This window comes from Anguilla rostrata, chromosome 18, assembly GCF_018555375.3.
Source record: "Anguilla rostrata isolate EN2019 chromosome 18, ASM1855537v3, whole genome shotgun sequence".
In the NCBI taxonomy this organism is placed as follows: domain Eukaryota; kingdom Metazoa; phylum Chordata; class Actinopteri; order Anguilliformes; family Anguillidae; genus Anguilla; species Anguilla rostrata.
Window position 1 is genome coordinate 11,414,163 of NC_057950.1, and position 14,838 is coordinate 11,429,000.

Consider the following 14,838-nt stretch of genomic DNA (forward strand, 5'->3'; position numbering starts at 1 on the left):
TGATTTAATGAATGCCAGAGACGCAGAGGAGGCTGTATTGGGGTGGGTGGGGGTGACATGCCTTGTCAATTATGGAAACAGATGCAGTGAATGTGGATGTGGTAATATTATACAGCTGAAACATTACATTAAGTTAAAAGGCAGTAATCCACTTCATATAACTGACAAAAGCTGCCAAATGAAAATTGTATCCTCTTGAAACCTTTGCCAGTGGGTTTGTAACTCGGGCTTGTTTGGGTGGCCTAAGAATAATTTGAATCAAAATTAAAAAACACAATTCCAATTATTTGGCTGACCGGTCAAAACATCACCCTTCAAACTTTCAAAGCTGAACCCAAAAATACTCAACCCATTCAGTAATGCCAAACGAGAAAAACGTAGGCCTATAGCCTATTGTACTGCAGTGCAGTAATTTGATCATTTTCAGACGAGCCAACAGCACTGAAAATCGCGATAAAATGATCATTGCTGTGTTTGTCAGGTGATCTTAAAAGTAAAATATGACGTAGGCAGAAGGTAATTTTGTCTGTAAATATTGTAATCAATAATAACGTGTGTTCTAAATGACCGTATTTTAGTTACAAGATGCTGTGCCTGCCAGATCAAGTTGCATGACAAGCGATCTGTCAGCATGCCCACAGTAATAAACGGGTCAACTCGGGCGGTAATTAGAGCCTATTACGGCAGTTCAAGAGCAGTCACAGCGGCTGTCTGATGTACTGCACGGGTTGCCGTAGCAATGATCTGTGTCAGTTCTTCGATGATTGCTGGTAAGATGGCGTCGGCGCACACACGGGCGAGTCTGGACTCTGCAGGCGGATAAGAAAGTGAACACCGAGGGCGCCGATTTAGACAGACATTGCAAAAACGTGCATACCGCAGTAATATTAAATTTATCATGTTGGGTTCCATGCACGGCTAGAAAAGACCCACCCTCGCCTTGGTATGGAGCCCCCGGACCGCAGCGATGATAGCAGGTAAGCGAATGGGAGTAATTCGGTGCAATTTGCGAGCTACATGAACTACACAGCCGGGACCTGGCCCCTGCCACATTGTGAGCCTCTTGTGGAAGTCGAAACAAATTGATGTGAGCGCATGCGCACTATGAGATCGGTGTCTTCCTGTCAAATAGTGATCACCGTGCATTTGCAACCCAAAGTGAAAAGTTGCAAACTTTTGGAAGAAAAAATAGACAATTATATAAATATTTGCATTGGCTTTCCGGTCTCTTGTGAAAAGCGAAGGGGCTGTGGAAAATGCTTTTCGTCTGAAAAAGGTAAAATTATTGCATCGATCTGACATTAAGCAGTTACAGCATAGTTAGCTTGCGAGCAAGCTAGCTAGCTACCACTCGCCGTATTGTCTGCATACTTTCCAGGGTAGCATCTGATTTATTTTATCACAAAGTTTTCAGGCTAAATCCAAGCGCTGGACGGGGACTGCGCATGCATGCACATCCAGTTCTCTGAAATATCTAAATAACTTTTGTTAGCTGGTAAACTAAACATAGGGCACGCAACAGTTGAGTATTATGACCATGGTTGTTGATTTTTTTTTATTCTACCGTCTTTGTCTGGCTGTCCCTCTGCAGGGTCTTGAAATGTGGAATCTCAGCTGAATCAACATTCTCTCGCTAGCTAATGCTAACGTTGTTATGACTGACAGATATTGACGTAAAAGTGACGCCGTGGGTACCTTGGAAATGTCAGGTTTAGCTTGCATAAGACGAACTACAGTTTCACCATGTCCGAGCTGCTTGCATTGGGTGGCGACCCTTATCTGCGAAAATTGAGCCCGCTGTGTATCGGGTAGCTTAGCTAAGTTCTATCTGATGGACATTTCGAAGCTAACTAGCTAACTATGTACCTTGGTCAATCGATCACACACAGTTATTGAATTGATTTCCTATGGGTATCTTTATGAAATCGTAGTGCATCAAGGTAAGGTGCTAACGAGGCGGATATCCCATAACCTTTTTGCCCGTCTATGTTGTGACAAGTGTTACTTTGCTAACTAACAGTCAGCTGTTTCGGCAGTTTTCTGCTTTGCGGTGATGGCACTTGATAGCACACGGGATTGTTTTTGCAGAGGATTGCACTTGGCTTGCTCGTGAGGCGTGCACATTGTGCAATAATAAAAGGAACACTCACGAACGCGTTCACGCCTTTATGGGTTACTTAGCTGGCTATCTATAGACATTCATTTTGACTTGGCTGCTAGCCTGGTGTTATAGGCAGATTGTAGGTGTCCTAACCAGTTTGCAATTTAATTTAGCGAAAACCAGTATGCTATATTCAAGAGAAATTTTAGTCAGACGTCAAATGGTAACTTGCGTTAAATAGTTTAAAATATTTTACCTTTGCACTGTTTTTTTTGGGGGGGGGGGGCATTAGAGAACATTTTAATTCATGGCTGAATTTTTTGTATTGTTGGACTTTGAAACTCTGCACACAGCAGTGCAATTAACAAGCGCGCTGCCAAGTTTTCTGGCCGTGTGTTTTTGTTTTAATGTCTGCAGCTGACCCCGCACGACGTCATTGGGCGAGTTTGCGGCGACAACCTCTATGGAATGTGGTGTTGTGTCTCTACAATAGCCCCTGTCTCCTTCATTGAACTGATATTTAATGCTGCAATCATTTTGTTTAAGGTTTCCTGCATTGACTGTCCACTCTGTTCAGCTGCAGCCGACAGGACAGAACACTGCAGACAGTGTCTGTTGTTTACGGGTGAGAGAAGGGTGGAGAGCAGGGAGTATTCTGTTCTGGCCTCCATTTGTAGAGGCTTATTGTATTTTTTGTGTGCAGCACATAACCATGCCTTCAGGCACTTCCTGGAAATGCGTGAAGCAACTCGACCAGGCTGGCACTGCCAAGGTCTTGCTTCTTCAGTGAGAGGTGGGGTGGGTTGGTGGAGTTTTGAGAGGAAGTGGGGTGAATACCTCAACGATGACATGACGTTAAACCTCCCTCTCCCAGGAAAAGAGGGGCCTTCGTGTTGGCTTTGGGAATGTCACAGAGACCCCTCTATGGAAGGGAGGGGCACACAATGCATGTGATTGTGCAGTGGCCTCACTCAACATGTGCATGGTAAACCTAAAAGTATTTATCGCTTTTATTGCTGTCTGGAATATGCAATGCTAGATTAACATAATTTCGGTGTTCCAACCTCCTCCCCCCCTCCCCACACACACACACGCACGCACACAGACACTCAGACGTAATCGCACACACGCACACACACGGACACACTCTCACAGGCATTCCTGAGATTTCAGAATGTGCTGTATATAGTGGGAAGTACTGCCAGGGCTGGATCTCATTATAACATTATTTGTTATATTGTTAGCAGGCCCTTTACCCGCGAGCGTTTGGGCCCATGGCCAATTGCTGTACTAACCACAAAATTCTGAACCTCCCTGTACTCTCCGAAATAAATTCTAGATGCGACACTACCCCCACCCCCACCCCCCTGCCAAACATATGCACACGCCACAAAGGCATGCTCATGAACAGTACCTCTCTTAGCACTGCCCCCTGGTTTTGTTGAATTTTGGAGCATTATTAGGTTAGTGTTGTTTTCCTTTCCAGTCCTGTCATGGTGCATTCAGGCTTCTGAGGACCTTGGAAGTGCTTTTCAAAGCTGTGCAGTTCTGTCTTTGGTCAGGAAGTGGCATTGCATTATTGAGGCCATTATTTCATGACTTGTTTACTTAGCGGAGGCCTATTTCTAGGGTGACTTGCACGCTGTGCGCATTAATGTATCACAGATTCTGGCCGGACCAGGGGGATTTAGATAAAGCAGTGAATGAACGGTATGATGGCAATGCTTTCATCCATCTGGACTTTGGTCTGCACTTATGACCCGCTGGTAAGACCCTGTGAGGTCCTCCATATAAATGCACATGCCATTGATGGCCTTTGGACTGTAAATTCGCTGTGTTATTGCTGAGGTGTTTCTGGACGCTGGTTTAAATCGCACTCCAGCTTCCTCTCGGAGGCGTGATGGTTGGCATTCTTTGAATTTCCACATTTCACTGTTTAGCTGCCAACAACAGTTGCGCTATGTTTCGTGCTCAGTGCTCGAAGGTTATTTCTTGGTTATTTCAGGATAACCATGAAAGAGAAAAGAGATATTTTACTATACCAGAGAAAGGAAATAGCTCTGTTATTCCAGTAAAAAAGGAAGCTAGCGCTAATTCATTCAAGGAACTCTGTGTTTTTCTGAACATAAACTTGTGCAACCACATCACTAATTTATTGTCTTGCCGGTCACAGTTGTAGCTTTGCTGTTGAGTGGAATCTATTGGATGTGCATTACAATAGGTTTTGGCTCATGTTTGCCTTTTTAGAGTCATTTTCAAAGAAATGCATTTTATCACGTTTCCTGAAAGGTTTGATTTCTGCAGTCTGTGGTCAATAATGCAGAAGTGCTACTATGCAGGATGTTTGTGGAAAAATATCAAATCTGTTGTCTGTAGAAATTTCTGTTAGTAGTGTAGGTCTTTTGGGGAGGGGCTCATTTGTGAATGTCACTTTGACAGCATTGGACATTGACGGGCACGCTGACATGGCGGCTGCGCAGTCACGTTCTCTGGGTAGCCGATGTCGGGACGCCTGGTGCATATGTTCTTTTTTAAAATGGAGTCGCTTGTCAAATGTAGACCTGAAGGCGCAGTCTCACCCCTTCCTGGGGCCTCCCGCTGATTTGTGTGGCCAGGCCATGTGCTAACTCGCTTGTTTAGGGCACGGCAACTTCAAACGCTCCCTGCTCCTGCCTGCTCTTCGTGCTTTCTCCGGCGTCCCGCACTGCAGCCGGCACCATACGCAGCGCTGGTGGCCTGGGGGGAAGGGGGCAGTAACTATGTGTAATGGGGGGGGGGGGGGTGCGCAGGGTGGTGGCATTGGACATGTTGTTTTGGATGGTCCTGGGTGTCCCTGTGAGTGAGTTCACTAGGTTCCTGGAAAGTGCTTCATGTCAGACCTTTGCCAGCAGCACTGTGGTGTAAGGTGGAGCTGCAGCCTCAGTCCAGTGCTATTACATATAAACTTCAGGAAGTTAGCTGTGCAGCTGGATCAGTCTGCAGCCTGTGGGCTTCTTGATATGTGACGCAGAATTAAAAGGTCTCCTTTGTGCAGATTAGCTGGGGCTGCAGTCCCCTGCAAACCAGGGCTCCAGCCAAGAGAAGGCACCGCCATGCTGGGCTGTAAAATTAAAGACACGAAGTAAAATGATTTTACGGGGGAAAAAAGGCCAGATGTCAGGGGAAAAGGTATCACTTTACTGTAGGCTGTGCCAACTCAAGATGAGGGGCTGTCAACTGGTTGTGATCCAGTGACCCCCACCCAGACTCAAAGGCATCCAGGGGACCCCCATCGTAAGTTTAAAAAGAGGTTGCAATTAAGGGGCACGGGGGGGGGGTTTAGGAGATTACAGTATTGCGGACTGGGACGGTGGGGTTTAATAGTGCGGACCCCCTACAGTACCTTCAGGTTGAAAACCCAGGCTCTTTACAATAGTCAACAAGCTTCAGCATGGAAGTGAATACATTAAAAAGGAAAAGAGAATTAGATGCTCTGTGCATTAAAATGAGACTCTACAAATGAAATGTCCAAATTTAAATTTGCTGCATGCCGTCAGAGTAAGAAGCATGTGTTTTACAACCCTCGTTGCAGAAGTTTGCTGAAATATCCTGCACATGCAAAGAACTACAAATGGTGCAGGTAGTGTGGAATTAGGCCACTTCCCGTTCATAGCAAATAACTCTGGGTTGTGCTGCAGGCCAGGACCAGCTCTGCTAACATTCCCCCACCCAGCAGAATGCACCGCATTGCAAAACGTACAAAAAAAGCCTGTTTGAGAGGCACAGATGATGAAATGAATATAAAGATATCTCGGTGGCTTTAGTACATGGCTATTGGCTACATGTCGCGCGTCACTATGATGATACTGTGCACAGGCGGCCCCTGCTTGAGTGCAGGGTGTGTGACCGCAACCTGGCCATTACTGGCCATTAGGAAGGGCTGTTGTGCAACAGTCATGGCTGCTACTGGAGGGGAAGGGCTGTGCAGCTTCCATGCGAAAGGCAGCTGCAGACAGACCCAGGAATTATTATATTGACAAAAGTCAGGAACAGATGTATTGATCATTTTCAATTAACCTCTCCCAGCTGGAAGAACGAGCCGACGGTCTGTTCAGTCTTACGGGTGGAGGAACACACAGCACTGTTTGCCAGCATGTAGATGATGTGTGGAATTGTGCTATAGCCTGAAGAACAGTGAGTCAGCGACTACAGTATCGTGCATAAATAGGCTATTATTTATTCAGTTTTATGTTGTTCCCCTTCTCATTTGTTCTGCCCAGTCGCTCTCGCGCTGCAGTGCTCATCGTAGCCTCTGTTGTCGATTTGGGAGAGTGCAGGTTAGCATTTGCTCTGCTCAAACGCATGTGATCTTCCATGCAGCTTCTTATCGCACCACGCTTCACACGTCGGGCTACCAGAGACACGAGCTGGGAGAAGGCCCCGCGCAGCTCAGCAGACAAACTGGGGGGGTCGCTGGCGCTCGATGACACTCTGCTATCCCGGGCGACACTGGAGCCAATTATGCGTCGCCATACGGGGCTGCTGGCTAGTCCCGCTGGCACGGTCCTGATTCAGTACCAGACTGCCCTGTCTGTGTGCTAGAACAGTGCCTTAACAGGATAAGCCACCCAGCAGCCCATTATCATTATTGTAGGTTCCATTGTAATTACTGTTGGCAGTGCCTTTGCTGCACAGTTGTTTTTTTACCATTTGGTTTCTTTTGCTTCACTATTGCATGTGGTGTTTTCATTGCCTGTGTGTGCCGTGGCATTGCAAAACCCTGTGTACTTCATGGCAGTAAAGTGGATTATTATCAGACTTGACGCATGGAGGGAAACCAGAAGAGACAGAAAGTGAGATCGAGAGTGAGATTGCAAGACAGAGAGAAACTGAAAGGGAACGAAGAGAGAGAGAGAGGAGGGGAGGGGAGGAGAAGGAGGGAGGGAGGTTCTGAGGTTTGGTCTGACAGAGAAGGAACCAGAAAGGAATATTGAGGATGGTGTTGGGCGGGGAGGGGGGGGGGGGGGCGGCTATCATTGTCAGGACGTGGACATGCTGTTCCCCAGGCAGGGCGGGGTGCAGTCCGTCCCGTTTTCGTCACATAACTTTCTCTCTGACGGCAGGCTGGAAGGGCGTGGCCGTGGTTGGCGGTGCTGGGCGGGGTGCTCCGGGGGAAAAGGTGTAATTAGGGATCTGGAGTGTGGCGTGCAAAGCAGACGGGGCGGGAGGCGGAGAGAGGTGTTCGTACCGGTCGGCACCGCGCTGGCTCTGGGGGGTGGGGGTGGGGGAGGAGAGAGAGGCCAGCTGTCTGACACCGAGGAGAAATAGCCTAAATAAATGAATGAGTGGTCTGCTGCCCCGTGCCAAGGTTGCGTACCGGGAGCTGGGCCTTGAAGCGCTGAGCGGTATGCCGTGCGGTTTGTGCGCCTGCCTCCTGCTGCGTCTCGCTGCTGCTCACTGCTGCTCGCTGCTGCTCTCTGCGTCTCACTGCTGCTCACTGCTGCTCACTGCTGCTCACTGCGTCTTGCTGCTGCTCGCTGCGTTCTCCTGCAGAGGGAGAGACGTGCTACCTGCGCTCGGTCAGTGCAGGAGCCGTTTCACACAAGCACGGTGGTAATCGGGTGAATTATTGCTCCGGACATACTGTTGAGCTTCTTCTTCTTCTTTTTTTCTTTTCTTTTTTTTTTTTTAATGTGCATTGATTTTTAAAGTGTAGCTTTTATTTTTCTAAATTATCTGAGCAATCATTTGCCAGTGAGGCGATAAGTGTTTTACGACATCGTAGGTTTTTGGAGTGCATGCAGGCCTGGCCTCGATCATTGCCTCCTGCTAATTTCCACAAGCCTTCTGGTTCCTCGGTAACAGGTAGATAATCGCAGGGTAGCAGGTACACAAGTAAGAACGTTTACCTGTTTTTCCGGTAGAATGTTTCAATTTGCTCACATTTTTCAGTGTCTCAACGCCAGAAAAATACAGTGCGAATAATGAACATGGCTGAAGCCCTCCCCCTGCGCCAGCGGCTGTTTTCTGCTGCGGCCATTGAGAGCGCAGCGCTCACATGACAGCTGGGAGCAGGTTTTTCAGCACGAGACTCGCTTCCACGTGCCGCCTGCGCACAATAGATGCAGCTCCTGCTGGGGGCAATTGGCTTGACAGCGGTTGTATGTGGGGGGGGGGCGAGGGCGAGGGCGGGGCGGGACAGACAGGCGACTGTCGGCAGCCTTTCATTTACTTGCTTTTCCACAATTTTTTTTATCGTGTTAAAACTTCATTTTACCAGGAAGTCCCCCCCTGAGAATCGCTGTCCCAAGGTGGACCTGACTGAGAGGGTAGCTAATATTTAAAAGCACGATGTCGAACGTAGGCAGAAAAAAACACAAGAATCTGAAGCGGGCTGTTAAAAAAATATGTAATATTGCCACAGACTAAAAGCTGGAACATACATTTTGTAGCAGGCTTTGAATTTTGCTCTCAAGGTTGGTTTATGCTATGAAATGATCGAGCTGTAATTAGGACTGGACAGTTTTCCAAGACCACAGAACAAAGTGGTCAAAGGCCTTTTATCTAAAAATGGATCTGGGTGTTTGAACTTTAAAAAAGACACTGGATCCCAGTGATTGTTTTGTAGATGAAGACACACCAGCCTATTACCGTTCGCGTTGGTCGTGAGCTCCGGCTAAAACCTCTGGTATTGTAGGCAGCTGTGGTTTAAAGGCTTGAGGTCAGTAGCAAATTGCAGGACTGAGTGGGAAAGTGAGTCCAGTGTCTGAAGTGAGGAAGCTGAGGCAAGCGTGTACGTATCGAATCACAGCCTTTGATCATTTTTGTCGTGAGTGTTGACTCCAGTTCTTAATGGCGAGCAGAAATGTGGCCTTTTCTTTCCAGCCTGCATGCAGCTGATGTAAAGGAAGCCAGGCTTGCACCCTCCTCTGTCAGGTGGGTACGCTGCCTGTCAGAAACGGAAGATCATTTTTTTTTTTTGGGGAGGTGGAATTTGCACGCCTCGGGGTTCTGACTCCCGCGTTCCGCGCCGCGCTCCGGTGCTCCTCCGCTGTCTCCAGGCAACCAAACAAACAGCAGAGCAGCAAGTGATGTCACGGTTTTCCCGGTCATTCCACTGTGATGCAGTCACCCCTCTGGCGGTGTGCGCCGTGCAGGCTCTGTGCAGAGCGGCTCGCGGACCGAACGCACACGTGCTTAGTGCACACACGCGCACACACGCGCGCACACGCGCACACACGCGCGCACACAGTCTCATGAGGAAGCTCTGTTCCAGCAGCTCTGCTCTGTTCTTCGCAGCGCTTTACCCCGTGCGGTTCCTCTGAATGCGTGTTTTTGTGAGCGCGTGCGCGTGTGCATGGGGGGAAGGTGGGAGGGGGAGTTTCTGGCAGTTAGCATTTTTTCCGAAAGTCTTGGAAAGCGCAGGCGTACGAGCGGTTGGTTTCCTGTCGAAGGAAGGAAAAGGCGAGAAAAGCGCCCGTTTCCCCGAAAAGGGCTCTCGGGAAGGGGCAGAAATAAAAGGAGCGGTTCGCGCGCGGCCCAGTTCGCCACACGCGGCTCCAGCGGTGCAGCCTGCGCCCGCAGAGGAGAGCTAAGCGGCGGCGTGCTTCCTTCCCTCGCCCGCGGTACGTGGCACGGCCCGCTCGGCTGGCTCTCCCCGTCACCCCGCTTCGCATCTCGCGCGTGGCACAGTGCTGTGCTCCGGCGGAGATTTGAACCCGGATCCCTCCGCTCCACACGTGACTGTAGACGTGACTGCGTGTGGTAATGCACAGCTGCTCTTATAAACCTTGTGCTGGGATCATCCTGCTCTTTGCCAGATTCCCGTGCTTATTTGTACCCGGCCTGGAGCACGCACTGCGTGGCCCATAATTCCTAGGCTGGTGCGATTTGGTGTGGTGCGTTGGAGTGCTGTTTCCTGCGTGGGCGTGGGACCGCTCTTACATTGCTGGGAAGCGTTCACACAGCAGGGTAAAGTCAGCTCCATGCCGAGTGTGCAGGTTTGACTGTAGCGCTGCTGGAGGTGCTGGGGAGGAGCACGCAGGGGCAAACCGCTCAAAAGGTCTGCTCTCCTGGGGGGTCATAACCCCTCCCTACTGTAGGTGGTTGTAGTTGCTCTGGGCTGGAGAAGGGCAGATGGGCAGTAGAACTCTCTCTCTCTCTCTCTCTCTCTCTCTCACATCCTGCTCTCCAGTTCATTGCTTTCTTGAGTGAAAGGCTTTGTGGGCTGATCCAGGGATTAGTCCACCTCTGTGAAAGTGATCCCGCTGCCCCACTGCCTCCTGTCCGCCCTACCCCACACCCCTCAGCCTCCCCCACCTCCCGCCCACACCGCACGCCCTCCCCCGCCCCCGCCCCACACGCACAATTAGTGTGAGGCAGCGTGTCCCAGATACAGCTGAGTGACAGTGTGGCGTGCGGCGAGCGGGTCCCCTTGGGGTGCAGTAGAAGGGGCCCCCTCTTTATCCCGATCTGTGGTCTTTGTCAGAGGTTCAGCTGCCCCCCTCCCCCGCCCCTTCTAATCCTATTAAAAAAGCCTTTAGATGTGCTTAAGGAACAAAGCCCTGCTGCTGTAATTGGAGTGCGCTGTTCTGCTTTCCATTCTTCCTGTTTGTTTTTCTCTTCCTCTGAAAGGAAGCATTTCAAGAACATTATCCGTTGTTTTGTCTTTTTTCTTCTTCTTCTATTCTCTCCATTTTGATGAAGGCGAAATCACCTCCTCTGATCTGGATGTGTTGGAATGGCAGTGGAAAAGGCATTTGTTGTGAAAGGGTGCAAAAGTATTTGTTTTGAGTGTCATGCCCCCCGCCCCCCCCTTTCCTTTAACTTGATAAGTGCGGTTAGTTTTCCCCTGAGAGGTTAAGCAGGCTGGCGGGGGGCGGGGGGCTGTTGTTTGTGCTGCTGGTGCTTACGTAACTGGGGAGAGCAAAGGCCTGGCCACATAACCGTGGTGTTGTCTTCTGTCCTTGCAGGTGCCAGCAGAGAGAACCCTCTTCATGAGTTAATGGCATGCCATCTTTTGTTTGTGTGTGGTGTGGTGCAATTGTGTTTTGTGTGTTGCTTTGCCGTCACTGTGCCTTGTATTGATAGTGCGTTGTTTCTGAGAGGTGGCTTGGTGGCGTGGCTGTGTTGTGCTGTGTGCATTACGTAATGGGAGCAAGGCTGGCAATAGCAGTGGGTGCTGATTCTGTCACCTGGGTGGGCAGGAGGAAGTGCGTTTCATGCAGTAATGCAGCCTGTTGTGTGGTGTGTGGGGTTGGTGTGTGGTGTGTGTGTTGTTGTGTCTGTGTGTGTGTGTGTGTGTGTGTGTGTCTGTCCACAGGCGGGACCGTCCTGCGGAAGATGCACAGGCCCGGAGCGCAGAGGTGGATGAACTTTGGGACTCCAGCGAGGGAGAGGATGCCCCGTACAACACGTCTCCGCCCTGCACCCCCCGGCAGATGAAACGCATGTCTGGCAAACACCAGAGGAACGCCTCCGGCAGGTCGGCAGGACGCTCGCCCAACAAGGGTAAGGGTCACCCGCCCCAAACGCGGGAGTCACCGAGCAGCCTCCCAAAAGATGAGAAATGGAAAACCAGGAAGTTAGAGAAATTTGGTTTTCTGAAGAAGGAGGGAGAAAGTGTGTTTTTATTTATTAGAGAAAAATTGATTTGCTATCAAGCTGTGGAAATGCACGTGTGGAAAGACTTGAACAGGGACTGGTCAGTGACTGAGTCGGCTTGTAGAGGTGCGCAGGTCTTGCGGTTATGTCAGGTTTAGTTTATACCTGTGACAGTGAGGGGTGTGTGAATGGTGGTATTTGGTCCCCTGCAGCAGTCCCACAGGGAGCTGCGGTAGTGAGCGGCTGTGCTGTTTGCGTTTCAGCGGAGAAGGCGGCCCCTGCCAGCCAGGCCGCCAGCAGAGAGAGGGAGAGCGCCAAGCCCTCGGAGCCGCCGGAGGCGCCCAGCTACCGGCAGGACAAGAAGCAGCGGGCCAACCTGCGCTCCAACGAGCGCGATCACAAGAAGACCTTCGAGGGCTCGTTCATGCTGGACCCCCTGTCCAAGTCCGCCCCCTTCGGATCGCTGGGCATGGACCCCCGGAAGCCCTACCTGAGCCTGGGGTGCGGCAGCGCCAAGCTCCTGGTCACCATGCCCCACCCGCTGGCCCGCACGCACCGGCAGACGTCCCGCACGGACTGCCCCGCCGACCGCCTCAAGTTCTTCGAGACGCTGCGGCTGCTGCTGAAGCTCACCTCCATGTCGTCCAAGAAGAAGGAGCGGGAGCGGGAGCAGCGGGGCCTGGAGAACACCGGCTTCCTGGGCCAGAACAACGAGGTGATCTGGCTGGAGCTGCAGGCCTGGCACGCCCGCCGCAGCGTCACCGACCAGGACCTCTACCTCTTCACCGCCCGCAAGGCCATCCCCGACATCATCAGCGAGGTGCTCAACTTCCGCGTGGACTTCCGCAGCCTGAGCGGGGCGGGGCCCGAGGCGGGGGACGCGGGGGACGCCGGGCGCCTTCTGGGGATGGTCGCGGGCCGCCTGGGGGGCGAGGGGGCGGTGGCGGAGGCCGGCGTCGGGACGGATGACACGCAGGCCGCTTTCGGCGAGTGTGCGTCGGGGACGGTCGGGGTGTGGGCGGGAGAGGGGGAGGGGGCGGGGGCGGGGGCTGACGACCCGTCCACGCCCCTGGGCGGGGCTCCGGACTGCCGGGAGCACCTGCAGCGGCAGCGGCTGGCCTTCGAGCAGGTGAAGCGGGTGATGGAGCTGCTGGAGTCGGTGGAGGCGCTGTACCCGTCGCTGCAGACGCTGCAGAAGGACTACGAGAAGTACGCGGCGCCCGACTTCCAGGCCAGGGTGCAGGCGCTCTGCCTGTGGCTCAACATCACCCAGGACCTCAACCAGAAGCTGCGCATCATGGGCACCGTGCTGGGCCTGCGCGACCTGTCCCGCCTGGGCTGGCCCGTCTTCGACATCCCCTCCCCCCGCTGCTCCCGCGGCAACGAGGATGACGACGAGGACGAGGAGGAGGAGGAGAACGACTCCACCGCCACCTTCACGGCGGACAGCGACCCCGAGGAGGGGCCGGAGGGACCGGAGGGGCAGGGGGAGGGCGAGGGCGAGGGGGAGGGCGAGACGTCGCCCTGCCTGACGCCCAAGCTGGCACGGCTGCTTTCGGAGGACGAGCTCCTGGCGGCGGCCGGGGGCGGGTCGCAGGAGGTGACGGCGCCCCCGGAGGGGGGGGCGAGCGGGGGGAGCCGCTACTACCCCACCTCCATCTACAGGCCCTTTGTGGACAAGGCCCTGAAACAGATGGGCCTGCGCAAACTCATTCTGAGGCTCCACAAGCTGATGGACAGGTCCCTGCAGAGGTCCCGCGCTGCGCTGCTCTTCCACACCCCTCCACCAGAGGTAAAAACTGTGTGTGTGTGTGTGGTGTGTGTGTGTGTTCCACACCCCTCCACCAGAGGTAAAAACTGTGTGTGTGTGTGTGTGTGTGTGTGTGTGTTCCACACCCCTCCACCAGAGGTAAAAACTGTGTGTGCGTGTGTGTGTGCGTGTGTGTGTGTGTTCCACACCCCTCCACCAGAGGTAAAAACTGTGTGTGTGTGTGTGTGTGTGTGTGCTAGAGTGTGTGCGTGTGTGTGCGTGTGTGTGTGCGTGTGTGTGTGCGTGCGTGTGTGCGTGTGTGTGTGTTCCACACCCCTCCAGATGAGGTAAAAACTGTTTGTGCGTGTGTATCTGTGTGTGTGTGTGTGTGTGTGTGTTTGTGAACTATATATGTAATATTTGGGGACGATGATGTCCTGTGTATAACATTATACACAATGTGGTGCCCCTCAGTTCTCCGAGTTCCCAGACCCCCTCCTGTACAGCGACTACCTGCCGGAGCTCTCGCGCCACCTGTCGTGTGGCGGCCGGGGGCTGGGGGACGCGGGAACGGAGCGGGTCTCCTGGGTGGAGCTGCTGGCCATGGAGCTGCCCTCCTTCCAGCCCGCGTTCCTGGTGCTGTGCCGGGTTCTGCTCAACGTCATCCACGAGTGCCTGAAGCTGCGTCTGGAGCAGAGGCCTGCCGGAGAGCCCTCGCTGCTCAGCATCAAGCAGGTCTGAGACTTACCCAGTCACTCACCCAATCACTCGCCTGCTTACCAACTCCCTCGCTCACTCACCCAATCACTGAATCACTGAATCACTTGGCTGCTCGCCAAGTCACTCACCCACTCACTGAATCATTTACCGGCTCACCAAATCCCTTTCCATCTCACCAAATCGCTTACCCATTCACCGAATCACTTGCTGACCGAATCACTGATTCACCCACTGAATCACTCTCCCACTCAATGAATCACTCACCCACCAGTGCTCACTAGTGTGAAAGAAGCAGCGAATGTCCTCACTTTTCATTCCATCATCAACCCGCAGGCCTGATTCACCTGGACACATTAAGAGCTTTTTTAGTGTTGGTGTCACAATGCATGACCGCGTGGGTGTTCTGACTGTGCGCACGTGTGTGTGTGTGTGTGTGTGTGTGTGTGTGTGTGCGCGTGTGTGTTCCAGCTGGTGCGCGAGTGTAAGGAGGTGTTGAAGGGGGGGCTCCTGATGAAGCAGTACTACCAGTTCATGCTGCGGGGCGTCATCGCCGACCCTGATGGCTTGCAGACCAACGCCAACATCGACGACTTTGAGGAAGACCTCCACAAGATGCTTATGGTACGAGCCGGTGAAGGAGCCGCACCGAGACGGATCGCACACCAGCCCATTAGAGAGCAGAGAG

General features: G+C 52.3%; 1 protein-coding gene and 1 long non-coding RNA gene across 4 annotated transcripts in view; one reads left to right on the forward strand and one right to left on the reverse strand.

The window, feature by feature from the left end:
• On the reverse strand, positions 1 to 1,073 carry LOC135245314 (uncharacterized). The gene is made up of 2 exons (XR_010327194.1): positions 934 to 1,073; positions 1 to 809 (listed from the first exon to the last, which is right to left on the reverse strand). It is a non-coding gene; the product is annotated as an uncharacterized LOC135245314 (long non-coding RNA).
• map3k4 (mitogen-activated protein kinase kinase kinase 4) overlaps positions 776 to 14,838 on the forward strand; it is a 27,278-nt gene continuing 13,215 nt past the window's right edge. Inside the window, exons 1-5 of one of the 3 annotated variants that reach the window (XM_064318302.1) lie at positions 776 to 977; positions 11,403 to 11,590; positions 11,947 to 13,475; positions 13,908 to 14,168; positions 14,622 to 14,774. In XM_064318302.1, the coding sequence (XP_064174372.1) occupies positions 946 to 977; positions 11,403 to 11,590; positions 11,947 to 13,475; positions 13,908 to 14,168; positions 14,622 to 14,774 (2,163 nt within the window). In that variant the 5' untranslated portion in view covers positions 776 to 945. Of the gene's footprint in view, positions 978 to 1,140; positions 1,277 to 11,402; positions 11,591 to 11,946; positions 13,476 to 13,907; positions 14,169 to 14,621; positions 14,775 to 14,838 lie in introns of those variants that run through there. The other 2 variants (XM_064318301.1, XM_064318304.1) reach the window with 2 other exon arrangements.